Genomic DNA, 27,634 nt, shown 5'->3' with positions numbered 1-27,634 from the left:
TCAGAGCATCTGGGGGCTGCCGGGGCCTGGTGCTCGTGGGGTCCGGCTGCTCTGTGCCAGTGGGTTGCGGCTGACAACCAGCTCCAGGACATCACCCGCCTCAGCCAGGAGTGGCACCGCCAGGCAGCAGTCGAAGTCCCGTGTGCGAACGTGGTTGACCTGCACAGGGCACAGCCAAGGGGACAGGGCCAAGGTATCAGCTCAGCTGGGCTGAAGGGGGTGGAAATCATGTGATATGTGATTTCCCACATGGGGGTAAGTCACCAACAAGCACACAGAGGAAGTCGAGCTTCACATAACTCTTCCCATCCATCTTGTTAGGTTTCATCAAAGAGAAAGTCCTAGGGAGCTGCTACTTTTCCTTTCCTACTCCTCTAGCACTCGCTTCCCTTGCTTTTTCTGTTTTTGGCAGCTGGCCGGCGCGGGGATCGAACCCTGGGCCTCGCTGTTACAACACCACACTCTGACCAGCTGAGCCATCGGCCAGCCCTTCCCTTTCCAACACAAGCTAGCAGAGCACACGCTTGGAGCCTCCTGCGGCACTGCCTTGTTTCTTTTCAGCTGCATTTTACAACGACTTCTATTTCGAACAAGGGGTGCTGGGTTTTCATTCCTAATTGAGACAAAAAGTTTCCTTTTAAAATAAACTTTAGTTGAAAAAATCCCATCAATTTAGAGAAAATATAAATTAAGTGAATTTAGTACAAATATGGCAAAAACTACACCAAGGGAACAAAAACAGCAGGGGCATGGAAAAGGGGGGGCTAGGTGGCCAAGCCGGGGATGACCCCCATTTCCCAGGCTCCCTTGCAGTCAGGAAGGTCACGTGACTAGGCTGGAAAGAGGTGACAGGTGTTGCTTCTGGGTGCAGGAAGAAAAACATCCACTTCCGATTTTCCAGTCTAGTTTCCTCTGCCAGAGTCTGAGGAGGTCGTGTATCTTAGAGGGTAATCGCAAGATGGGTGGGTTGTCGCCTGGGTGGAGCAAGGCCAGTGGCAGCCCACCATGTCATGTAAGAAGTAAATAAGCGTCTGTGTGTGTTCAGCCCCTGAGGTTTGGGGTCTTTTGTTACTGCAACATAACTTCACCTAACCTGACTAATACAACACACGCTGTCATCTCCTTGTCACAAACGAGTAGAAATGGGGCTCTTTCCCCCCCTAGGGCTGGGAAATAAGGCCACCCCTCTGTGGTTCCCCCACCCCAGCATTACCTGAAGGACCCTGTCAAAGGGCCGGAGGCCTCCACGTTGGGCTGGCCCATCGGGGCGCACTGTGTGGACATAGACGCCCTTCTCCAGGAGGCCATCTGAGATGCTGAAACCAAAGTCATTCCGCAGGCGGTCCTTGTGCCCCCACCCCAGCATTACCTGAAGGACCCTGTCAAAGGGCCGGAGGCCTCCACGTTGGGCTGGCCCATCAGGGCGCACTGTGTGGACATAGATGCCCTTCTCCAGGAGGCCATCTGAGATGCTGAAACCAAAGTCATTCCGCAGGCGGTCCTTGTGCAGGGTCACCTGGGAGCAGGGGGAGGAGGAGGCCTCTGGAATTCCGACCTTTGCCCCCAGCCTCCTTCTAGAGCCTGAATCCCTCGGTCTGGCATTCAATGCCTCTGGGGTCCAGGCCCAGCCCACTGCTCGCTGCATACCCAGGCTTCACAGCCTCAGCATCCTGCCCCCCGAGCCTTTGCCCGCCATATGCCTCTCCTGCAGTTCACAGCACTCAAGCACAAGGGAGTCCCCCAGAAAGTGATTCCCCCTTCAGTCCTTTCTCAGTCCTCCTGCTTTCACCAGGGAGAAGGTCTTCCCCGCTGTTAGGGGGTATTTTTACCACTCCCAGGACTTGCTCATCTCCCATTTACCAAGGAGTGGCTGCAGGCTCAGAGAGGGCTGAGGGCTACTGGGCTAGAGGTTTCTCTTCCTCTTGTTTTATTTTTTATATAGAGACCTACAGATGGCAAGAGATTCTGGCTTCTCATTTACAGTAGTGATGTAAAGTTGTGATATATGGAAAAGTGAGATAAACACACACATGTTTGCATATAATATATACACCTTTGTGTGTGTGTGTGTGTGTGTGTGTGTACATAAAATAACTTAAGTGGGGCAAAAAGCTAGTCTACTTAAAGGAAAATATTAACAATGGCCCAGTGTGTATCACAGGTATGAGTGTGTGTGTCACCCAAATGATGAAAGTTTGGGAAAACTCAACCTAGTGCAAAATCTCTGTTTGATGGTGGAGGAGAATAAAGTCCAGAGAGGGGTGGGGCCCATATGAAGTCCCGCGGCAAGTCCTCATGCACGGGACACGGGCCCAGGTCTCCCATGCCCGCCCCCAGTGCCCACCTTGTGCATCTCCAAGGGTGTCGGCGGCAGCAGCTCCCGCACCTCCTCAGGGGAAGCTCGCACCTCCCGGCTCCTCCTCCAGGGTTGGTGGCCAGGCCTGCCCTCAAGGGCCACGCTCTGCACGGTTCCCGTCATGATGGACGCCTGAGGGGACACAGCCCTTCTCTGTCAGGGAGTCAGCATCTGTCCACACCTACTGTGTGCCAGCCTTCAAGATCACATGGTGAACAGGATAGACACGGTCGGTCCCTGTCCACTTGGGGCTCTCAGTCCAATGGTGGTAGACTAGGGAGTCATTAACCAACCACACTAATAATCAGGATAATAATAACAGGCACTGAATTATTAGCACTATCTGTGTGCTAGGCTCAGTTCTCAGCACTTTATATATAGAACCCATTTCATTCTCTGCAATACAATGAGGCAGGTAAATACCATTCTTTTCCATTTTACAAATGAGGAAACCGAGGCTTAGAGAGGTAAGATTTGAATTCAGAGCCTGCTCTAAAGTCAGGGCTCTTACTCACCCTGCTATATTGCTCATTGCATCATCAATAAGATAGTTTGGAGGCAAGTGGAGGCATTCTATAGCACCTGTCTTATTCAAGAGGAGGATAAAGGTGTCGATTAGATTTTGTTAGAAAAACCAAGTTAAGAAAAGGTGTTGAAAATTTAAGTTAGGGGCAATTGGCCTGGTTTTTCAAAAAGTCGGTGTTGTGGTATATCCATACAATAGAATATTATTCAGCCATCAAAAGGAATGAAGTAATGATATATGCTACAATGTTAAGTGACAAAGGGCCATATATAGTATGAGTCCTTTTATGTGAAATATCCAGAACAGGCAAATCCATAGACAGAAAGTAGACAGTGGTTGCCAGAGGATGGGAGGAAGGAGGAAGAGGGGAGTACAAGCTTGCATTTTGGGGTGTTGGAAATGTTGTGGAATTAAATGGTGATGGTCACACATCATGAGTATACTAAAAGCTACTGAACTGTACACTTTAAACTGGTTAAAATGGTGAAAGTTTGTATGTGAATTTTATCTTGATAAACAAAAATTTTAAGTTGGGGTCACTAAAAAGGCACTGGACTAAAATTAGGAGATAGTTAAGAGACATAGCAACCGGGTACCAAGCATGGATTAGACATGGATTTGGACAAGCCAGGTATAAAGGGAAGTTTGGGGCCAACTGAGGAATCCTGAATATGGTCTTGGTATTAAGAGATTAAAATACATTGAAATAAAAAAGTGGAGTAGCTGACTAAAAAAGGAGATTTTAAAATAATATGTACATCATGATCTCATCTTAAAAATACATATATACTCTTTTAAGCAGTAACCAAAATACATTGAAATAAAAAAGTGGAGTAGCTGACTAAAAAAGGAGATTTGAAAATAATATGTACATCATGATCTCATCTTAAAAATACATATATACTCTTTTAAGCAGTAACAGTGGTGATCTACGGGTGGTGGGAATGTGTGTTCTTATGCTTTATTTTTGCTTATTTTGCTTTTGATTTTACTTTGCTTATCTAATTTTGTACCTTACACATGTACCACTTCTGTAATAATAAAAGATTTTAAATGTAAAAATTGGATGTTGAAAGTAAAACAAATGAATTAAGGATAATCACTAAAAGGATACAAATAAAATTTAAAATCTCCAAATTGGAGACTGTGAAGAGAGTGAACAGGAATGAAAAAGTTATCAATAAAAATAAAGGAAAGATGAGTAATCTGGAGAAGTTACAGAGAAAATGGGGTAAATACAAAGTATAAATTATATGCTAGAATTAAGCTTAATTATATTAGTACTCACAATAAATATAGACTAAACTTGCCTTTTAAAAAAAGAGAATCACTACATACAGTACACAACAGATGCACTTAAAACAATGGTACAGTAAATTTAAAAATAAATTAGAAAAAGGAAAATATTATTAAAATAAAGCTGATGGAATGTTATTATTATGAGACTAAATGGAATTTAATTTAAGGTAGAAAGCACATAGGGACAGAGATACTGATTAATGATAGAAAGAAAAATTCACTAAGAAGTTATAGCAATCATGAATTTATATGCAACTGGCAATAAAACCTCAAAAAATAGAAAACAAAAATTGACAGAATGTCAAGGTGAAATTGCCAAATCCATAGTCATAGTGGGAATTTTATCATACTGCTAACAAAACAAACAAATAAAAAAATAAAGATAAATAAAGCATATAAAATTCAGTAAAGATGTAGATTTGAACTAGGTGTATTAACAATCTTGATCTATATAGAACTCTACACCCAACAAAAGAAAATTCTTTTGGAAACATGTACTAAAGCTGATCACATGCTAGACAACAAGAAAGAAGTCTTAACTCCAAGGAATTAATATCAAATTGAACACATTTTCTGGCCAATATAAACTAATGTGAGTGGATTTTTTAAATTGGACTAATAAATTTAAAAACATGCAGTTCAAAACTAAAAAACCCATTTCTGTATAATTCAAGTGTTTAAGTAAAAATGACAGTGGAAATCTTTAAAATTTTTGGAATTGAATGGAAAATAAGAGTACCACTAATTAAAACTTGTGGGACACAGCCAAAGCAGTGCTTACAGGTAAATTCATAGCTTTAAATGCGACATATTAGAAAACAAGAAAAACTGAAAATTGAGGAGTGAAGAAACTAGGAAAAGTATTATTACTTCAAACACATGAAGTAGAAGGAAGGGAATATCAAAGCTAAACACAGAAATGAATAACGAAACATAAGGGATAATTAACAAAACCAAAAACTGGTTCTTTGAGAAGCCTAGTAATTGGTAAGACTAATGGAAGAAAAAAATGGCCTAAATCAACAAAATTAGGATTAAAAAGGGGAAAAATCACAGATAAAGCAGAGACTTAAATTAAATCAAATTGCTCTCTGAGCAGAATGAGCTTCAGAAGTGACTTAGTTGGGTCCTTTCTGGATCCTCCCAGGCAGCCTGCTCCATCCATGGGCAATGCTGACCTCATGCAAAGCCACACTCACCTCAGGCTTCCCATGGCTCCTCACCTCCCGTGTCATCACTGATATCGACATCCACACACTTCCACAAGGCATGCCCACAACCATGTGCATGTATCACACATATGCACACAAACACCAAAACTGGCCCTGTGCATCTAAATGTGCACACACAAACACATATGTTCTGAAGATACACTCTGTACTTGTGCATGCATGAGCACACTCACATGCATGTATATCCACATGCTCCCAATGCACACGTGATTATGTTGACCACATTCTGTGCCCACACACCCTGCTATGCTGTACCACGATGTTCTCAGTCACACCCGCACACATGTCCATGCACAGATGGCACTTGAGTGAGGACTCCTTCACACAGAGGGTGCCCAGGTGAGTGCATGTGTATACATGGTACACACATGTGAGCAGGATCCCCTCGACGTGCTTGCCTCCCACAGTACACATGCCAGTGTGCCCAGACCCAGGTGTCCCCACATACCTCCAGCTCCCTCAGCAGTTCTGACTGACCACATGACTGCAGGTCTTCAAGGGCTTCCCCGAACACACGCCAGAAGCCCTCCTCTTGGGCAGGGCCAGGGACTGGGCTGTAACGTAGGAACCAGAGAGTGTCACCTCCTGGTGGGCTGGTGGGCGGGCAGGTGGGCTGGGGCCTGAGGAGTCTTCGGGGCCCCAGGGCCCAGCGTTGGGCTCAAGGGGCCATAGGGTGGGTGGACAGGCAGGCAGACATCCTCGGTGGCAGTTCTGGGGCCCCAGGGCAGTGGTTGGTGACACGAAATAGGGGGAAGACGCAGTAAGGGGTAACCAGGACTGTCGGTGACCAGTTAGAACAGGGGCAGATGAGACAGGGTGGAGAGCGGTGACACAGGACGCCTGGGAAGAGAGACAGACGTACAGAAGAACAGACAGACAAAGAGATCCATGGTGTAGCCCCAGAGGACAGCCCCTGACCCCACCCAGACACATGGCACTGTGGGACAGTGACAGGGACAGAGCTAGAGCCAGCAAGGACACAGATGGATGGAGAGGATGAAATATTTGTGCAGGGAAGGGGTAAGACCACCTATAACTTCCATCCCTGGTCATATGAGCCCAGTATGAGCTCTAACGTGTGTCCCACTAGAAAGGTGAACATTCGCATTTTTACAAAGCCATTTGACATGTACAAAGTCCTGGACGTTTATAAGGCATGCTATGTTTGCAAAACACTTTCCCTTTTACAAAAATACTCCAGCTTTATTCTCTTAGAGAGTTTCAGGAATGAGGACTAATTACCTCCTTCCCTTCCCATTTTACAGATGAGAAAACTGAGGCTGGGGCCGGCCCGTGGCTCACTCGGGAGAGTGGTGCTGATAACACCAAGGCCACGGGTTAAGATCCCCTTACCGATCATCTTTAAAAAAAAAAGAAAAACTGCGGCTGAAGGCCATTTTCTCCATTCAAGTCAATTCAAGGCCACGGGTTAAGATCCCCTTACCGATCATCTTTAAAAAAAAAAGAAAAACTGCGGCTGAAGGCCATTTTCTCCATTCAAGTCAATTCTATGAACATCCCCGGAGCCAAGTGCTCTACTGGGCATAGGGGGATTGGGGGGGGGGGGGTAAGGTGTGGCCCCTGTTCTCAAGGAGCTGGAAATTCATTCTCAAAGTATCTATGAGCACCTACTGGGGACCAGGCACTGAGTGAGGGGTGCCGCATAAGAGAGATAACAGCCAGGTAATTAACCAGGTAGACACAAGGTGGCCAGTGCCACCAGGTGGCTTGCAGGAGCAGCCGCGGTTACTAGAGGAAGGAGGGAGGCGGAATTCCTTCTGCTTGAGACAGTCAGGGAAGCTTCCCTGAGGGGAATTTGAGCTGGGTTTTGAGAGATGAATAGGAATTTGTCAGGAGAAGAGGGAAAGGCATTCCAGGCAGAAGGAACCGCCTCGTGGAAAGCACAGAGATGGGAGGGGTGGCGTGGGCTGAGGAGGAACCCACCTCCCCGGGGCCTGCTGTCTGCAGCAGTCTTGTTCCCTGGGGAAGCCCACTCAGCCGCAGCCCAGGGCAGGTGCCAGGAGCTGAGGGCCCTTGCTGGAGGCCATCAGCAATCTGGGCTAAGTAAGTCAGGGGGGTCTGGGTTCGAATTCTGGGTCTGCCGCTGCTCTTCTGAGAACAGGGGATGACCAGACTCAGGGAGGCAAACCAGGCTGCTCCGCTGCCTGCACTGTGCTGCACGGCACACCCTCTGCCTGCCTGGCCTGGTGGAGGTGGCTCCGCTCAGTGCTTCCTCTCCCAGGAGGTGCCCTTCCTCAGTGGCCAGACGGGACTCTCCCATCCCCCAGCACTGTGGCATGGGACCGGCTATCCTTGCCCAGCCTAGCCAAGGCACTGCGACTGTCTGCTCCCTCAGGCTCTCCCACCACAGACCTAGTTGGTGGCACCCAATCCTCCTCCTCCTCCTCCTCCTCCTCCTCTTCCTCGGGGAAACTCTCATCAGCAGGGGCCGGGGTATAGCTTGTCCTTCGGGGCTCGGTGGGTGGGGGGCTGCTCCTCAGCCGGCTGGAGCGCCGCTCCTGGGGGGTCACACCCCGGACAGCCGCCTGTGGAGTGTAGGAACCTGGCAGGTGGAGACAGGAGACATCAGTATTCTGTGTCCTCATCTTGTCCTCCTTCCTGCCCCATTTCCAGCTATGCTGGGTGACCTTGGACAGTCTTTGTTCCTCTCTGGGCCTGCAGGACACTGTCCCAGCTCCATTGGGCTGGGCTTGGACAATGACCTGCCAGAGACAGAGGGTCAATATTTGGGATGCCCCCACCCACTGCTTTTGGCAGCTCTGAAGGCCCTGTCCCGAGAGAGAGCCGAGATCCGGGGAGGGCAGATGTCCAGTGAGTGAGGGCTAGAGCTGGGAGCCCCCAAAGCCCCCTGCAGGCCTCACTCTGCTCATTCCCTGAGCTGTCCTTTGGGGAGTTCCTGTGGCTCTGGGTCACAGAGGCCAGAAGGCCAGCCACGGGATTCAGACGCCTCCCCTAAGGCTGCCCAGAGGTGTCTGCCCCAAGCCAGGTCTGGTAGGATGGGGTAGGAGGGGGCTTCCTGCCTCCCCACCTTTAACTGGATGCAATGAACATTGATTTAGCACCTACTGTGTGCCAGACATTGGGTTAGGAATGAGGGAGACAGCAGAGGTGAGACCAGCTTGTTCCCTAACCTCACAGTGGAGAAATCGAATAGCCAGTGTGGAGCTGCAGATCTTCACCAAAGGACATGCCTGCAGTCTGGGCTCTGGAGCAAGGGGCCCTGGGAGTGGCTAATGGAAGTGTCCCTAAAGGACGGAGCTGGCCCGGAAAGGAGGCAAGGAGGAGGAATGAGTGAGGGACAGCCCCTACAAAGCCTGGCCGTGAGGGACTGGAGAGAGCTCGTGGTTTGTCCAAGGGCCCCGAGGTGTTACCTGGGCCCCCGAAGCCACCCTCCATGGCCGAGCTGTCCCAGGACTCCACAGCACTGTCCACACTGTGCACGGTGGGTGAGAACCGGGCTGCCAGCAGGCCTCCTTTGAGGGCTTCTGGGGGGTCATCGTCTGCATCGCTGGCCTCACTGAGGCTGCCCGACTTGCTGGGTAGCAGGGGGCCTGGGAGGAAAAGGGGGGTCACCTCTGACCTCGGAGACACAGAGATGCTCAGTGAGCCTCGGTGTTCCCACTTCAGCCTAGTTTGGGGATTCGCAGGCACTGAGCCCCTGCTGAGCTTGCTGCTGACATGGGGCAGGCGGCACAGTAGCAAGCAAACCTGTTTCACAGATGGCAAAACTGAGGCTCGGGAAGGCCGAATAACATGCCCAAGGTCACACGTGAGCAACAGTGGAGACCTGATGAGAGGGAAGACCCACAACTCAGGCTCCCTCCACTGCACGTGGTAGCCTCCCTACCATGCACAGGGACATATTCAGGGGAAACTGAGGAATGCCAGGTTACAGCCATTAAGTACACACGCAGGCACCTTAAGAGGCAGGAGGTGATGAGGAGCAGGACTCAGACCCAGACTGCCCCACACCAGCTGTGTGACCTTGGGCCCATCAGTCCCTCTGAGTCTCTCCTCCTCAGCTGTCCCAGGTGTCCTCCCACCTCCACAGGGCTGTGGCAAGGATTCCATGAGGTTGTACATGCAAAGCCTGGCACATAGGCACAGAGGGGTTTTTCCTTCCTAAATGGGCTGGGTGGCCCCCAGGGCATGGAGCAAGGCTCACGGTCTAGCTGCTTCTTGATCTTCAGTGTGACAGTCTCGCCAGCCACCTGCAGGAGGTGAATGGCCTCGCTCAGTGGCCGGCCCTTGAGGCTAATGCTGTTGATGGCCAGGATGCGGTCCCCCACATGGATGGCACCAGTCCTGAGGGCATGGGATGGGAGTTAGACATGACATGCAGTGCTTTGGAGTGAGGGTCTTCCCTCAGGGAATCCAGGGGAGCCCCACAGCACAAGCCTGGCTGACCCCAGTTAAACTCAGCTGAAAAAAAAAAAAAGCATGTGTGATGTGGGGTTGCATTAATAGAGGTATAAAGTCTAGAATCTGGGTGGGGATTGTCCTGCCTGACTCTAAAGTTAGGTCCTGAAACCAGTGTCCAGCACGAGTTTTGAGAATGGGTTGAACCCCACATACTAGCTGCCAAATATTATCTATGTGATCTTGGGCCAGTTTCTTAACTTCCCTGAGTCTCAGTTCCTTCATCTGTATAATGGGGGTGATAACACTTATTTTATTATCAAACTATAATTGAGGGATAAGTGGGTGAAATGGATTCACACTTTCCTCCAGCAGAAACCCTTGGTAGCCTTTCCCTCTTCCTGGGCCTCAGTTTCCCCACCTAGAGAATGAGCATAATCACCAGGGCCCTGTTGACCTCAAAGAAGGTGTGAAGGGCTGCTAAGGCCAGGCAGTAGCATTGCTTTGGCCCAGTGGTTTTCTTCCTGGACACCTATTAGAATTACTTGAGGAGGTTTTTAAAAAATGCAGATGCCTGGCCCCTACCCCTGAACAATTAGTGTCTCTGGGGGTGGAGCTAGGGAAGATGATTCTGAGCAGCAGCCAGGGCTGACAGCAGGAAGAAAAGCTGCAGCAGGTGCTGAGAATGCACTTGCCCTGGGAGGAGGAGGAGGCAGAGGACTGAGGTTGGGGTCTTGAACCCCAAATAAAGATGTCACGCCCAGGCAGGAGCTCATGAAGGGTCAAGCCTGGGCATTGTGCAGTACACTCCCCGGGGGCCTGGAGGAATGAGTAAGTCAGAGAATGGTGGATTTAGCGGGGGGAGCCAAAGCTGCACTGTCGAGGATGGTTGCTGCCAGCCACAGGTGGCTACTGAGCCCCTGAAATGTGGCTGGCCTGAACTGAGATGAGCTGAAAGCGTGAAGTGCACATCAGACTCTGAAGACGTAGTATGAAAAAAAGAATATAAAATATTTGTTAATCATTTTTATTACAACATTACATGTAGAAATAAATACATATTTAAGGTGAATTTTGTTTCTTTTTACAGTACTTTCTGAATGTGGCTAATAGAAAGTTTACGATTAAATTTGGGGCTTAAATTATATTTCAGTTGGACAGCATTGAGCTACATCAGCCTGGTGAAGGTGGGAGGGATTGTCTGTGCGCCCCCAGCACCAAGGACCGGCCAGCACACAGTAGATACTCAGTAAATGCTCAAATTGATGAAGACGTTTGGGGTCAAAACGGTCCTGCACTGGCCTCTGCAGTCTGCCAAGCATCCAGCAGGGGGTGCTCCAGGAGCGGGGAAGTCCCGCCTGAGCCTCAGGCCCCGAATCCATCCTATCCTCTGCCCCACCTGACCGAGCTGCTGCCTTTCCTGCACTGTGGCCTCTTCCAGGAGGCTCAACCCGCCTCTCCAGCCCCGGCCAGGCTCTCCCTTTGAGCCAGTTCCTCGCAGTGCCAGGGAGCTCACTGTTTCCTTGCCTGCCTGATTCATCCCTGCACAGCTGTGGAGAGAAAGTGAGGTCGCACCCACACTGGGGCCTGGTTCCACCTCTGTCCTCCACCCCCACCCCAGGAAGCCTGGGACAGTGCTGGGACACCGCCTTCTCAGTCCCCTCAACTGCTACAGTTTCAGAAAGTTTGTAGACGTGGGCAGCAGGGGCAGCCCCCCACTGCCTCAGGAAAAGCCCCAGGCTAAGCCCCAGGCTGCGCTGGGACCCAGTTACTGGGGCACTGCCTCTGTGCTATTCAGGCACACGGCTGGAACTCCAAAAAGCCTTACAGTGCTGACCTTCCAGAAACACAGGTTGGGAGGGAGCAGAAGGATTAACACGCTGATCAAGCACTTACCTGGGTCAGGACGTTGCTGGGGGCTGCCCAGCCTCCGCCCTGGGACGCAAGGACTACTGTTCATTTTACATATCCAGGCCTGAGGCTCAGAGAGGGGAAGTGACTGACCCATGCCACTCAGAGCACTGATGTTGGAACAGAGGTCAGAATCCAGTCTGATGGTCCTAAAGCCCAGCTTCTTCTTCCTGGAGGTCGCTGGACCCACCCCATGTGCCCACAGAGCCTTGGCTCACCTCTCAGCCAGACCACGCTTGGTGAGGCCCGAGATGACAATGGGGTCAAAAGGTTCCTCCGTGCCCGAGATGGTGATGCCGAGGGGACCCCCGTAGCGTTTCAACTCCACTGTGTAGCTGACGGCACCTGTGGTCTCCTGCTCATCTGCAAGGCGGCACCCATGAGGGGTGGGGGTGCCCCCCGCAGCCTTGACACCCCCTCACTCAGTCACACGTATCCATTCATTCATTCACCCATTCACTCATGCCATGACTTCAGATGGCACAAGCTGGAGACCCTGAGGCTGTCTACTGCTTCCAGACATGTCTTCTTCTGCCCAAATACCAGTAAAAAAAAAGACAGAAAAGGAACACAGACCCTGTATTTTAAAATACAGATTTCACACACCACCCACAACAACGATGATGATGACAATGATAATGATATAAGAAACCAGAGTCCAGCTTTTCTTTTAAAAAAAAGAGAAATCTGTCCACAAGGGACCCTCTTTCCCAGGGTTGGAGGCCACGCCTTTGAATAAGGGATTCACTCCCCAGTGGCCACAGCCTGTACCCCCGCTTTTGCCTGTCCAGCCCATCCGGCATTTCTTGCCTCTGTCCCGCTCGCTCACTGCTGTCCCTGCCAGCCTCAGAGGTGCCCGTGTGCAGCCTCTGCTGATGCGCTCGCACGGCCACCCCCTCGGGCACAGCCGCTCACTGCCTCACCGCCCTGCCTGCTGCTCCCGTAGGTCTCCTCTGCCAGCCAGTGCCCCAATCTCCCGCTGGCCTCATGAAGGCTCTGGGGGGCCCCAAAGCCCAGGGACAGAGAGAAGACTGTGGTGCTGCCCTTGCTCCATCTGTTCATTCCAGGCATCCCCACCAGCCAGCCCTTGGTGGCCGGCCCTTGGTGACACTCACCACCCTCCCTTTGCTTGGCAGAGGAGCCCCAAATTGTAAGCTAGGAACCCGCTGGTCCAGAAGGCAGACCTCACGAGGTGGCAGGGTGGGGCGAGGCCATACCCGAGTTGTCCTCATCCTTGCGGATCTTCAGCTTCACCAGGTCCTCACACTGCCGCAAAATTTGCACAGCGTCCTCCATGGGGCAGTTGTCCAGGCGGATGTTGTCGATGGCCAGCAGCTTGTCACCAGGCTCGAGGGTGCCAGTCCTGCATGAGCAGGGGTGGGGGATGGGAAAGAGCCAGTGCATGCGGGCACCACACCACCCCCTTGGCCACTGCCCCCGCTCTGTGCCCACATGCCCTACCTGTGTGCCACACTGCCTCTCTTGATGTCAGAGATGATCAGGGGCTCCCCTCGCTTCCTGCTGGCCGCTGGAGGGAAAAAGGGCACATGTCCAAACTTTGATGGCCTCAGCCTCGGGGAGGGGGCCTAGAGGTAGGGCATGGACTCAGAGCCACGTGTCCCACTCACATCCTGGTCCCATTGCCTCCTGGCTGGGTGACCGTGAGCAAATCAGCTCACCTTTCTGTGCCTCAATTTCCCCTCTTTAAAATGGGGGTGATACCACAGACCTCATGGGATGTGGGGAAATTAAACTGGATAGTGTAGGTACAAGACCCCAGCATGGCTCCTGGCAGATGGTAGGTGCTCAGTCGGCATCCACTGTTCCCCACTGCTCAGCCCGACTGCCAGCACACCGCGAGCTCCACGAGGAGCCATCTGGTTGACGTCTGTCCCCAGCACCTGGCTCAGGGCCAGGATCCAGAGCCCTACTGTTTTGGGGGGTAAGGTGGACAGAGCAGGGGACAAAACAGACAAAATCCTTCCCTGCCCTCCTGGAGCTGGCAATTTAGTGGGGACCCCAGAGGAGCCACAGGATTTAAAAGCACCTGGTTTCTCAGATGGTGTAGTGTGCTGCGGAGAAAAGTAAGGGAGGGGCCGTGTGGAGGGCGGAGCAGCTTTAAGTCAGGTGATCTGAAAAGGCCTGGCCGAGGTGACATTTGAGCAGAGAGTGAAGGAGGTGGGGAATGGGGCAGAGGGAACAGCCAGTGCAAAGGCCCTCAGGCAGGAAGGGGGACAGCATATTCAGGAGCAGCCAGGGCCAGAGGTCACAGGGACCAGAGCACACAGAGCCAGAGGTCTTGGGGACCAGAGCACACAGGGCCAGAGGTCTTGGGGACCAAAGCACACAGGGCCAGATGTCATGGGGTCCACAGCGCACAGGGCCAGACGTCACGGGGACCAGAGCGCACAGGGGCAGAGGTCTCAGGGACCAGAGCACACAGGGCTTCATTGGCCCAGTGAGGACTTCACCTCTTACTCAGAGTAGGGTGGAGCCACAGGAGAGTTCCCCACTTTCCTACGCTCGTGTATTCTGTTTCTTTTTTTGTTCTGCATTCCTCATTTTCATTCCTTTGACAAACATGAATTAAGTACCTACTGTTTTCCAGACCTCTTCTGGGCTCTGAGAACTCAGAGAGACAAACAACCAAACCCGGTGCTTGTGTTTGGCACTTTACCAACCACTCTGACCTGAGGGCCCCTCACAACCCCACTGGGAGACCCATAAGGCCAGGAGACTCCACTGTGCACCATGGGAAGCCCAGGCTTCGAGAAGTTCCGGTCTTGCCCGAGGACACACAGCTGGGCCTTGGCCAGCGGATGGAATGGAAGGCAGCCTGGCCTCCCCACCCGGAGCCTTCCCCGGGGCTTTGCCGCGTGTCATGGCCGTGGCAACGCTGCACCTTCTCCCAGCAGGTGGGCTCGCTCCCGGAGGCAGAGTGGAGGGGTGCGGCAGGCGAGGGGACTCACAGCTGATGGTGATGCCCAGCTCCACACCGCGCCTCTTGGGCAGCTTCACATGGAAGGTGCCGCTGCTCGGGATGACAGACTCTGGGTACAAACAGACGTGGACCAATGTGAGGCCCAAGGGAGGAGCCTCAGGGAGTCCTAGCCCCGCACTTATTCTGACCCTGCTGGGAAGGACCCCCCAAAATCACCATTCCAACACCACCCTGCTTCCACCACCTGATGGATGAGGAAACCAAGGCCTGGTGAACTGGCAGATTTGCTCAAACAGCCCCACACTTATTCTGACCCTGCTGGGAAGGACCCCCCAAAATCACCATTCCAACACCACACTGCTTCCACCACCTGATGGATGAGGAAACCAAGGCCTGGTGAACTGGCAGATTTGCTCAAAACAATTGACTGGCTCTGGTCAAAGCAGTGTCAACACTGGAACGCATACCTCATGACTGCCAGCGGTGGGAGGGGGTCCCCATAGCCAAACTCAAACCGATTTGGATCCAGCAGAGATTTCCTGATCATCTACTCTGTGGGAGGCCTCAGCTGGGTATTTTCACATGATTTATCTCATCTAACCCAAACAACACCCCTGTAGTGGAAAGTTTCTATCTGCTCTTTTACAGATAGGGAAACCGAGGGTAGAGGGAGGAAGTGTCCTGTCCAAAGTCACATAGTGACTAAATCACAGAACCAAAGCTCTGACCCAAGTTGTTGTTTTGGATTCTTTGCCAAAGCCATGCAGAGAAGAAGCTCAGAGTATATTCAGTCCCTCACTCCTCCATCCACACCAGGTCCTGTTCCACTGCAAAAGTTCCTCATCAACCCACACACCAGTGTGTGGGAGTTCCTCCTCCCCAGCCAGCGCCCTCCTTTCTACCACTAGTGCTCCGGCCTCAGCTGCAAATGCCCCTGGGAGAAGGGCACAGGTTGCAGATGGGGTGGAGGAGCATTTGCACCAGGCAAGAGCAGGATAAAGAGAGGGGGGCGCAGCGTCCCGAGTGTGAGGGGGAAGCCAGGGCCACCCACTCACCGGCCACGTCGAACTCGACCTCCAGCACGACCTTGTGGGCTAGCGCAGCGTCCCGCAGCAGCTGGTTGGCTTCCTCCATAGTCCCATCCTCGGTGGCGATGCCGTTGATGGACAGGACACGGTCCCCCACCTGCAGCAGCCCACACCTGAACCCGAGGTGGCCCGGCAGAGAGAAGAGGCTCTGTGACAGCTCCACTGGGAGACAAGGCTGAACCTGGGCTTTACCTCCTGGCCTGGGGTGTGAATCTCAGCTCTGCCTCGGGCCAGCTATATATCCTCAGGCAATTTGTCACAGGACCCTAGCTAAGGGCTTAACTTTACTGAGCCTCAGTTTCTCTGTCTGTCCAATGGGGATGATGCCCTGGGATTCCATTCATGAGCTGTGTGATCCTGAGCAAGTGAGTCAGCTTCTTTCAACTTCAGTTTCCTCAACTGTAAAATGGGGCTAGTGATGGGGTTGATGCAATGGTTAAGTAAGACACACTTGTGAAGCCAGGGCTTGGTGTTGTGACTCAGCTTCCCTGGCTGTCCTCAAGCCCCCTGAACTGGAGAGTGGCAGACCCGGCGGGCAGGGGCAGCACGCTCACCTCTCAGCTGGGCTGTCAGGCTCAATGAAGCGCACGAGGGGTGGGGAGGACAGGGTCTCGGTGGCAAAGATGCCACCCTGGAGCTGGAGGCCAAAGCCGCTGAGGGGGTCTCCGAAGAGCATGATCTCCGTGGTCTCTGTGTGCACGATCTGCCCACCCGGCCCCACTGTACTGGAGACCAGCGACACTGTGGGACAGGTGGGCACAGTACTCAGGGGGGCTGCCCCAGTGCGGTCTTCCTGCCAGAACCCACCTGCCCTGGGGCCCAAGGACCTGGAGCCAGAGAGGCAAGAAAGTGGGAGTCCCGATTCAAGCTGGGACTGGGCTGCTCTGAGCCTCGGTTTCCTCATCTGTACAATGGGATCGCAACTCCCATCTAGTAGGGGTGTGGCAAGGACTACAGAGATGAGACCACCCAGGATTGTCATGTTGTAAAACAGAGGTTCTGAGGGTCGGTGCTATTTTATTATATTACCATGCTATTATATAGTATAGTATATATCATGCTACTTTGTGTCTTTGGTAACAGCTTTATTGAGATATAATTCACATACCATAGTACACACCCACGGAAAGTGTACAATTCATAGGTTTTTAACATATTCACAAAGTTGTGTGATACCACACAGTCAATTTTAGATCATTTTCATCACCTTGACAAGAAACCCTGTCTCCTTTAGCTATTTGCCCCAAATCTTCCCATCTCCCTCAGCCCTAGGCATCCACCAACCTACTTTCTGCCTCTCTGGATTTGCCTGTTCTGGACATTTCATATAAATGGAGTCATACAATATGTGGCCTTTTGTGACTTGCTTCTTTCACTTAGCATAATGTTTTCGAAGTTCATCTGTGTTGTAACATGCACCAGACTTTTATAAGTTTTGTATAAGTTTATGGGTGGACACATATTTTAATTCCTCTTGGACATATACCTAGGAGAGGAATTGTTGTGTTATATGGTAACTCTATGTTTAACTATTTGATATATAATGTTATTTGATAGATATTATTTTATATCCCTCATATAAAATACATTTATATTATTAATATGGATACTGGATGTCATTTATTATTTAGTAAATAAAATTTATTTTGTACTTCATTCTATTACTACTTATATTATTGTGTCTGTATATATTATTTATTATATTATATGTTAAGTTACACACTATAATATGTATAGTATATTATACTGTCAGGTATATTATATTATTATTTTTATATATATACATTCACTATTATATCCCCAATGATAAAAATGGTGCCTGGTACACAAGAGGTCAAAAAATTTTGTTTAATTAATTAATTAATTATTATCAATAATAATAATTATAATACTTTATTAGTCACCCATCTTCAGAAGGGGACAGGTAAGGGGTCCCAAAGGCTCCCAGCCTCTATATCCCCCAGCCTATGAACAGCATAGGTATCACCTACACACACCCAGCTTTGGTAGTTGACAAAGATGATTGATAGAAGTATATTTTATCTCTCATCTCACTCTGAAATCTGTTTCCCTTTTCCCCTTGGCTGCCAGGAAGCTCAAAACAGTATCTGGCCCATTTGTCTCCTTTCATATGCCAGGTGACCTGTATTACTTTCTTCCTTCTCCTGGTTCAATTCCAAGTGGCTCAATTTGACTTTCCATCCTTCATGGATGCCTCCACAACTCACGTGGCAGGAGGCTGGGAATACTATAAATCAACAAAGGAAAGATGCTTCCCAAGAAAAGTTTCAAAATTTCAGGCATTCCCCTGACCTTTGCCCCTTCCTCCTGAATTGCTGTTACATTGATTCATTTTTTTAATACTGAAATATCTTCATTTCAAAAGGGAACTCTGTGTGTAAAGATGCTTCCCAAGAAAAGTTTCAAAATTTCAGGCATTCCCCTGACCTTTGCCCCTTCCTCCTGAATTGCCGTTACATTGATTCATTTTTTTAATACTGAAATATCTTCATTTCAAAAGGGAACTCTGTGTGTGTGTGTGTGTGTGTGTGTGTGTGTGTGTGTGTGTGTGTGTGTGTGTGTATACAGACACACACTCGTTTACAGTAAAACTGAAAATTATTACATTCTGGATGGCCAAAGTCTCAGGCCTGTGTGTCTTTGTCTTAGGGAAATTAACAAATGTGGGAGAGGTGTAAACACACAGTAATACCACACTGTGCCTTTCTCCTTGAATGAGTCAGAAGGACTGAATGAAAAAAAAAAATTGAAATGGAGTTACTATGAAACCATCACGAAAATCTTAAAAAGAATCCTCTCCTCAAGATATTTTGCTACCACCTGCTGGGAATTTTTCATAATAAAAGTATAAGACTAAAAGTGTACAAAGTGACTGGCACCCCTCTGCTGTGCCCTTGTGCAGTGCACAACATGCCCAACCATCCATGGCAGCCTGGTATACCACTCTTGTTTAACATTCCCACACACACCTGCCCAAAATACTTACCCACCCCTGCATTTTGGCAAACCTTGCTCTCAGGCATACAGGCAGCCTGAAGAGGAGGGGAGAGACTTACATGAGCTCTTGTGTTCCCTTCTTCGCTGCCTCCTCCGCCCCATCGTAGTCCGGGGGCTCATGGGTTGGGATCCACAGGGGAGGGTGCTGGGGTTGGTGCAGGAGAAGGTGTGGTTCATGGTCGGTGAGGAAAAGGGAGTCGAGGATAAGGCTGTGAAGATGAGAGCACAGCCTCGTGAGCCCCGTAGGGCCCCTGCACCTGCCACACAGAGGGTGCTGGAAAGCCACCCAACCAAAGGGAGACACAGGGACACCTTACCCCTTTCACCTCAATTATGTGCTGTGTAACCTCAGGCAAGTCTCTTTCCCTCTCTGGGCCCCAAAGACTGTGTGTTCTCCACAGACCCAGTGACACCCGGCTGCTAGGGACAGGAGCCCATCTCATCACTGACATGCTAGGTGACAATGGGAAGTTCCCCTGACGTCTCCGAGTCTTGGTTTCCTCCCCTATAGAACAGGCAGATTCCCCTCCCTAGAAAAGGTGAGAGGGACTAGACCAGCTACAGCAGGGTGGGCACCTTACATCGGCTCTGGTCCTGGCCAGCAGGTGTGGCCCAGGTGGGCGTCCTGCAGTGGCCGGGCCGGGGGCTGTGGCAGGAGGGCACGCAGGGGTCCCAGCGGCATGGCTGCTCACTCCTTTGCACTTTCACTGTAGCCGGCGGAGAAAGAGATGGGGGCAGGTACAGGGCGTTAGGGGCTGAGCGTGTTCGGACTCACCCCCTTTCCCCTACCTCACCTTTCCGGGAGCTGCTTTCCTGTCTGTGTGGTAAAGAGAGAAAAGTGGGGACCAGAAGATCCTCGTGTTTCCCTGAGCCAGGCAAGGCATTAAATGTTCTGCTCACAGGTCCCGGATGCCCACTGTGTGCCAGGCACTGTGCTCATGACGCCAGCTGCAGCCAGCTCTGGAGCCAAGAGGTTTACAGCTATGAATGTTGCCCATGAAGTTTCTCCTAGAAAGAACTGGAAGGTATGCAGCTGGCACGAGGCACTGGCTGCAGCACCTTTGAGATTCATGGTAGCATGGCAGCCTTGGCAGCCTTGGCCAGGGGCTGAGACCTAAGGGCGCTAGCACCTGGCCATTTCTGCCCCATGCTGGACTCTCTGGAGCAGCCTTTGCTCCAGGGCTCCCTGTTGGGCTGGCTGAGTCTCGGTCTGAGGCTGCTCCTGCAGCTCTTCCCAGGCCTTGCCCACAATGAACTCTTTGCACTCCTACTGCATCTTAGAATCTGCTTCCCAGAGGACTCCCCTGACATTCTACAAGATTCTGCCTCCCCCTACCTGATCCTCCAAATTGGCTGCCAAACAACACCTGCTTCCAGACTGCTCCAGGCCCTGTTCTGGCTCTTCTTTCTGCTGTGGGCTTTGCCTGCTCCAGCATGTCCTCGGATGGATGCAACCATCTCAGCCCATTGATTCTGCCTCCCCATCCAGCGCCCCCACCACCACCCCGGGGCTTGGCTGACCATGGAGCCAGCTGCCCACATCAAATCCCAGCTCCATCGCTGACCAGCTGTGGGACTTGGACAAGTCACTTAGTCTCCCTGTGCCTCATTGTCGTTATCTGTAAAATGGGACCAAAATAGTGACTTCCTCCTAGGGTAATGGGGAGGATTAGAATGAGTTAATACACATGACATGCTTAGAGCACTGGCTGGCATCCAGCAGGGGCTCAATTAACGAGTGCCAGTGGGTGTGTCAGCAGCTGGGTTACCATGCAGCGCTACCTCAGCTTTTCTGTAAAGTGGGACGATAGTACTATTGACCTCACTAAGTTGTCACGAGCATGAAACGAGGTGAAAAGGCCCCAGCGCCGAGCCTGCCCACAGCAGATGCTCGGTAAATGGGATGCGAAGGGATGACACTACTTCAAGCCCTAAAGCCTCCCTATCAGCCCCTGTGGCTGTGGCTTAACGGGGCCTTTTCAGACACTGGCAGAGACCAGAGATGGGCTGTCCCCAAGGCCTGTCCGCACATGTGATGTGAGGGATATCTTTCTCTTCCAGAAGACCAATTTTGCAAAAGGGGCGCTGTGGCAGACTCCATCCTCACCCACCAGCTCTGCCCTTAGGGCTGGATTCACAGCCTGCCACCCTGACCACAGCCCTGGGCTGTGCTCTGTTTTTTATTTTCTTTAACCTCCCTCAAGTCTGTGCACTCAAGGTCCTCAATCCCATTTACAGATGAGGCGACTGAGGCTTAGAGTGGCAAAGGCACTTATCCAGCTGGGGGCAAAGGTGGGATTTCAGCTCAAGGCCCAAGATTTGGGCTGCTGGAGGTACCTTCCTGCCCTGACCTCCTTCCACCCTGCCCCAGACCCCAGCTCTGTGCTCCAGACCCCAGACCACCATCCCTCCGCTCTTGGAATTGCCTGGCACCCAGCTCCCTGCTCCCAGCTGGGAGACCCTGACTTCTCACAGGGGAGCTCCAGGCTCTCTCTGCCTACCCACCAACCACCTCTGGACCTACTGAGGACCCCCAAGATAAGCCCACGATCCATGCTCTGAGTAGCACAGAGCACAGAAGCACTGTCCCCTCCCTCATTCTAGCCATTATACTTCTATTAATGCAACCAGTGATAGAACCAGCTTTGGGAGCATCTACTCCAGCAGACTGTCAATTGAAATTCAAATACTACCATTTGCAACAACATGGATGGACTTAGAGAAAATTATATTAAGTGAAACAAGTCAGGCACAGAAAGAGAAATACCACATGTTCTCACTTATTTGTGGGAGCTAAAAATAAATAAATAAATAAATATACAAACAAACAAAGGGTGGGGGTGGAAGAGGAGGAATCACAACAATTCCTTGAACTTTTTAAGACAAGTGAACTGATATGATGTAGTGGGGAGGGGAGATGGGGGGGGAGAAGAGGAACAGGTAAAGAGTCATGAAAATTGACTACAATGTATATTGAGAAGTTAAAAAAACAAACAAACAAAAAAACCCCAAAGTTGTTTCTCTGTCCCGCCTCTCCACCCTCAACTGCTGCTCTTGACAGTTCAAGCTTCCCTGTGCAAATGGACACTTATTCCAGTAAATTTTAGCCTGGTCCCTCCTGCCAGCCTGCCTAGGGCTTTGATCCTGGCCCCTGTCCATCAGCTCTCAGGTTTGGGTCCTGAGATCTGTAAGACAACTCACCTGCCTCTGAGGGCTTCAGAGGCCGCTGACTTTGGGGCACAGGCAGGATCTCCAGCTGCACTTTCTCCGACACGCTGGCCAGGAGTTTGGTGGCCTCGAGCAGCGAGCAGTGTTCTGTGCTGGTGCCATCAATGGACAGGATGTGGTCTCCAGCATGCAGGGCCCCGCTCCTGGCCAGGCAAGGGAGTGAAAGGGAGGCTGGTCCAGGCCGTACAGAGCTCTGGGCTGCCTCTCTGCCTGCACCCACCGCCCCCTCCTGCCGGCAGCAGCACAGAGTGTGTGCCTCACCTGTCCACCACGCTGGCTGGCTTGATGCGGTCGATGGTGATGACTGGCTTGCTCCGGTGGGAGCCGGTGGTGAGCGAGATCCCCAGTGAGGACCCCGGCGTCTTGGTGATTTCCACCATCAAGGGCCCGGAAGCATTAGCCACTGTGTCTGGCACAGTGGGAAAAAAGAAGCATGAAACGCACTTTCCTCCTGGGCCTTACTCTGTCTTGATTTAGCCCTTGCTGTCTGGGAGGGATGATTACACCCATTATAGGGGCAGGGAAACTGAGGTGCAGAGAGGCAAAGGCCTCATCCAGGCTCACATCGCCACTCAGCAGCAGAGGAGGGGTGGGAGTTCAGGTCTGAGGGACTCTGATCCCAGGGCTTTGTTGGGCACTCCTAATTTGCTCACATTTACTAAGAGCCTGCTGTATACCAGCACCAAACTGTAGTGTTCACTACAATCCATCCCCATCTCAAAAAACGGCACCCCCATTAACCCAGCCAGGGGCTCGAAATCAAACCCCTTGCATCACCTGAGCTCCTCTGCCCTCGCTGCCCATGTCCAAACATCAGCAAACCAGGCCAGCTTCCACCTTCACCAGCCTCACCTCCTCCAACTCGCCCTCGCCCGCCTGCTTCAGCCACAGAGGCCACAGTCAGCTAACCCTGCCAGCCAGGCGCCCGCCTTAGGGCCTTTGCACTGCTGTTCCCTCTGCCCAGAATGCACTTTCCCAGATGTCCACTCCCTCACTCATTTCCTCAGCACCCTGATTAGATAGTGCCCCAGCCTTTCCCATCCATCTCCCCTGCTCTGTCTCTCTTCTTCCCACAGCACCTACTACCATCTGACACACACTGTATCTCATCCATTGTGCTTACTGTCCTTCTCTCCCCACCAAAATGTCATCTCTGTGAGAGCAGAGACCTCAACCGTGTCATTCTCAGCTCGATCCCCAGTGCATCAAACAATGCCTGGCACATAGTATTTCTTGCCCAGAGAGGCTAAGTGATGGGCCCAAGATCACACAGCCTTTGCAGCGGTGAGGATCCATGGACACTGCCTCCTCCCCCGAGCCAGGGCCTTTTCTTGCCCCAACCCTCACCCTCAGGCTCCAACTCACCTGGGGTGGCCACGTCATACTCCACCTGGAAGAGCGCCTCGTGGCTGCACTGACGCAGGGTGGCCAGGGCAGTGGCGTGGCTGGCCCTGTGCAGCGGGATCCCATCAACGCTGAGCAGCCTGTCACCAGCCTTCAAGGAGCCCTCCCTGCGGGGAAGAGCTCTGTCGGGCATGGGGCACGGCCCAGCTGAGAGGGGGCTGGGGAGGGTGGGGGCATGGAGGAAAGGAGGGGAGGGAGTGGTGACGGAGAAAGGGCTGGAATGAATGCGTGAAGGGATGCGTGGTGAATGCAGGAATGGGGGACTCGAGGACTAAGTAGTTGAGCAAAAGCAGTGGGTGAACAGAGGGCGTGGGCTCGGCCCTGACACACGCCCCCACCTTGGTGAGTAGTAATTCACAGACTCGGCCTCAGCTCAACCCTAGAACATCTGAGCTGGGGGTGCCCTTCAAGGTCACCCACTCCCCTTCTGCCCCAGGGACAGAGGAGAGCAACAGAGCCCAGAGAGGGTGTCCAGCTCTGCCAGGGCCACACATCATCGGGGGTAGGGTGGCATACAGGTTTCTCACTGCCATCATAGGGGTCCCTTCCCATCACCCCTACCCTGGTTTCTCACAGTGATTCTGGCCTGGTGACAACTGCGCCTGGGAAAGAACACAGCAGCGGCCCCAGGGGAGGGGCACTTGCAGGGTTCACCTCGGTTTGGGTCAAATCCATGCCCTGGAATGCCTGCCCCAACAGGTGGCCAAAGCTATTCTGGGAGGTTCTATGAATAGCTCATCACAGGGCCCCATCTAAAGGACAGATTTAGATTTCTGACAAGGCTGTTCCTGGCTTCTCTTAAAATGGCTAGGAATCTCTGGCTGGGGAGGCCAGAGGGCTGGGGTCTGGGAACTGGACGTGTTCCTTACCTGCATTCCCTCCTCCTGGCCCTTCTGGGCGGGGCTGGGCTGGGCCCAGAGGGGCAACGCAGCCAGGACTCTTGGGAGGCTTAGTCACAGATGGCCACAGTGCCGACCAATCACCATGCCCCGAGTCAGTAGGATGTTGGGGAAGACAGAGCCGAGGGCTCTCTCATTTGGGGTTTCATCCTGGCTCCACCAACAATTCCCTGAGTGACTCTGGGATGAATGGGCAGATTGGCCCCTAATCTGCCTTCTTCACAGGGGAGCTGGGGGAGGTCAACACAGTGTGGCTGTAGGTTTCTTCCGGCTCAGGCTCACCTGTCAGCTGGGCCGCCAGGCCGCACGTAGGTCAGAACGAGTGGGCGGGACTTGTGCCCATCTTCATGGGCACCTCCTGGACAGAATTCAACAAGCAGCAGGAGTCATCTACCCACCCATTCCCTGATGTCCAGAGGTCCTGACTCAGGAGGCTCCCTCAATAAAACTTGTTTGAGGACCCTGTCCTTGCTATACTCATGGATGCTCTCATGAGGCATCAACTATAAACATCCCTCCCCACACCAGAAATCAGATAAAGACTAGGGAACATGACCATTTATCTCTGTTAAATGATTTGTTTCCCTTCCTGTGATCTCATCTTATTTCCCTTTTTGCCCCAGTTGCTAGGCAGCTCCACATTTCGTTGTCAATCTCAGTAGCAGGTTTCACCATCATTTTCTGGTACAACTTTCTCCTCTCACTTCCCGCAACCATGCACATTTCATTGCTTGGCAAATCTCTTCATTTAACACTTGACTTAATGGTCCTGGGTTCTTTAGGTCAGACGCAAGATATATATAAATTACACTCATTAAAGCAAAGCAGAACACACATGGGATTAGCATTAGCTTCTCTCTTGCCTCCCCAACTCCAAGGGTGATCTTACACTGACCTCTGAGGACAAAGCCAAAACTATTGCCCTCTTTGTAAAGGGAGATGTCCACTGTCTTCGAAATGATCCTTGGGTTGTTCTCAGGGGCTGGGGAGAAATGGAAGACTCCTTTGAGTCCCTCTGTCACATTTCCAAGCCATCCCTAAAGTTCATTCCATGAGAGTTGGGTGACCAGTCACAGAAATCACAGGGAGGGTAAAACACTGCCCATTTTTCAGGTCGGACAAGTGAGGCTTAGAGGGACCCTGTTCTCTAATACCCACTTAGTTCACCACTCGGAGAGAGAAAGGACCTGCCCATGCTCACAGAGATGACAGCAGAACTCAGGCTTCAGGCCATGGCTGGTGCGCTAGGGCCAGGGTTGAATTCCAGACAGTTATTCAAATTTCAAGACTTTAGACCAACTTTGAAAATTCAGTGCTCCATGAAACCCTAGGCTACCCTGTACTTAGTGCAGGTGGTGTGGTTTGGGGAGCATTGGGACAGGGAACGATTTATTCAGCCAATGTCCCCAGAACCTTCCCCCCTAAAGGGGAAGCATCTAGAAACTAAATATGCAAAATGGCAATAGGTTATAAATAGGGCCCCACCACCTCCTGGTGACAGAGTACCGCAGTTGTCGGCAAGGCCCCTAGGCGAGGCATGGATGTTTGGGGCCAGTCTCCAGCTTCCACCCACCCCATCTCCCCACCACCCAGGCCCTGGTTGGGAGACAGCTGTGTCCACCTATGACTGAGGCAGTGGAGAAAGTTCCCCGTCCAAGGGCACCCACCGGGCGGGGGCAGCTCATACTCCACCTCCAGCACCACGCTCTCGCCCACGTTCTTAAGCAGGGTGATAATCTCATCATGGCGGAGCCTGCTCAGGTGGATCCCGTTCACCGACCGAATGTAGTCACCCACGTTCAGCAGATCGCTCCTGAAGCGAGAAGGCCGGCACACGCATGACGTCAGGTGCGGGCCCGCGCAGTGCTGGCGTTCACAACCACCTGCCCGCAGAACCCTATGACCTCTGGATCGTCATTTCACAATGGGGAAGCTGAGGCTCAGAGAGGTCAGATACCTGTCCAGGGTTACACAGTGCGTGAACAGGACAGTGCAGATTCTAACCTAGACCTGTCTGACACCCAGGCCCCCACCCTTCTCTCTGGGCTGGTCTGCCTGCTTTTCCCCATGCTGGGGTGTCGCCCTCATAATAAAAGCTACGACTGGCCTCGGGCAAGCCTGCAGAGTGGCCAGAGCATGACTTCCTCTGCTGTTCCCTAACGCTCTTCCCCTGGCTCTCTCTCTCTCTCTCTCTCTCTCTGGGCAGCTGGCCAGCACAGGGATCCAAACCCTTGACCTTGGTGTTATACACCGCTGAGCTGACCGCCCAGCTCCCTTGATGGCTTTTCATGGTCAATCTTCCCTTGCGTTCTCTTGGACACATCAGTTCTACCTTATGCGAGGCCCAGGGAGTGGCGATGGGGAGGCTAACTCCCAGGCCTCATGGTCTGAGGGAGCCGCAGAGGTAACATGATGGGGAAATCCCGGGCAGCGCATGCAGAAGTGTGCACACAGGGCTGCTGGAGCAGAGCGGAGCAGCTGACTGGGCCTTGGGTCAGGCAGGGTTTCCCAGAGGCAGTGCCTTCTGCACTGAGTGTGGAGGGAAGAATGGGAGTCCCCCAGGAGGATGCAGTAGGGAACCACCTGTAGGCAGAGGGCACTGCATATGCCAGGGCCTGGAGGCACAAATGGCCGGGCCAGGGTGGGCTGCTATGGCTAAGTCAGCCTCTGGTGTAAGGGAAAGAGAAGGAGCCGGGGCCTGGAGTCATGGCCTACATGGGAGGCCTTCCCTCCGCAGACACCAAGCTGTGGTGCGCTCCTGGAAACAACTGCCTAATCGCTTTGCCTACAGCCCTCGTACATTTTCCACTTGCCTGGGCCCCCACGATCGCCCCCGCACCCCTTTCCTGCTGCCCCGCCAAGCCCACTTCTCACCTGGCTGCGAGCCCCCCAGGCCTCAGGCTGGAGACCCTGGGCTTCCCATCCTTGTCAGTGCCACCTGAGATGGTCAGGCCCAGTGTGCTGCCTTCTTTCTTGATCAGCTCCACCATGGTGATCCCTCGGAACTCCTCTGCCAACAGATGTGGGAAGAGTGAGCAGGCAGCGCAGGCAATTCTGGGCCCCCAGCCCCAAGACAAGTGATAGGCCAATACTTGGTAAGCAGAGCACTTTGTTGCATTACCCTGGGTAATATCATCCCCTTTTCACAGAGGAGGATCAGAGAGGTTAATGACTGCTCTAAGGTCACAGAGGGAGTTAGTGGCAGAGCTGATGCTCTCTGATCCCCACCCAGGACTCTCTGTGCTTCTGGGGCAGAGAAAGAGGGAAGGAGAGAAGCCTCATTACCTGGAATGCTCTGTCTGCGGCACACCAGGGCCACATCGGCCCCTCCTGCATCCTTGCCTCCTTTGGA

The 27,634-nt window shown here is 52.0% G+C and overlaps 1 protein-coding gene across 1 annotated transcript; it reads right to left on the bottom strand.

The window, feature by feature from the left end:
- Positions 1 to 27,634, bottom strand: GRIP2 (glutamate receptor interacting protein 2). The gene is made up of 22 exons (XM_008564385.1): positions 27,568 to 27,634; positions 27,157 to 27,292; positions 25,950 to 26,095; positions 25,178 to 25,264; positions 24,565 to 24,640; positions 23,345 to 23,490; positions 22,241 to 22,388; positions 21,953 to 22,122; positions 18,811 to 18,960; positions 16,288 to 16,474; positions 15,701 to 15,846; positions 14,674 to 14,754; positions 13,166 to 13,232; positions 12,922 to 13,067; positions 11,923 to 12,067; positions 9,600 to 9,739; positions 8,806 to 8,985; positions 7,787 to 7,976; positions 5,862 to 5,967; positions 2,345 to 2,488; positions 1,370 to 1,516; positions 1 to 159 (listed from the first exon to the last, which is right to left on the bottom strand). Exons 2-22 carry the CDS (start codon positions 27,270 to 27,272, stop codon positions 1 to 3), a joined length of 2,877 nt encoding a protein of 958 aa, XP_008562607.1. The 5' UTR covers positions 27,273 to 27,292; positions 27,568 to 27,634.

Source organism: Galeopterus variegatus, unplaced genomic scaffold (genome assembly GCF_000696425.1).
Source record: "Galeopterus variegatus unplaced genomic scaffold, G_variegatus-3.0.2 Scaffold185, whole genome shotgun sequence".
NCBI classification, from domain to species: domain Eukaryota; kingdom Metazoa; phylum Chordata; class Mammalia; order Dermoptera; family Cynocephalidae; genus Galeopterus; species Galeopterus variegatus.
The sequence above is the reverse complement of the archived record's forward strand: the minus strand, read 5'-3'. Positions and strand labels throughout refer to the sequence as shown.

Excerpts from the sequence above, each read along its gene's own strand:
- GRIP2 (XM_008564385.1), bottom strand. The coding sequence starts at position 27,272 with ATGGTGGAGCTGATCAAGAAAGAAGGCAGCACACTGGGCCTGACCATC. Across the intron at positions 9,740-11,922 it reads AAGCGTGGTCTGGCTGAGAG|GACTGGTGCCATCCATGTGG; the intron begins GTGAGCCAAGGC and ends CCATGCCCTCAG. Across the intron at positions 1,517-2,344 it reads CACCCTTGGAGATGCACAAG|GTGACCCTGCACAAGGACCG; the intron begins GTGGGCACTGGG and ends CCCTGCTCCCAG.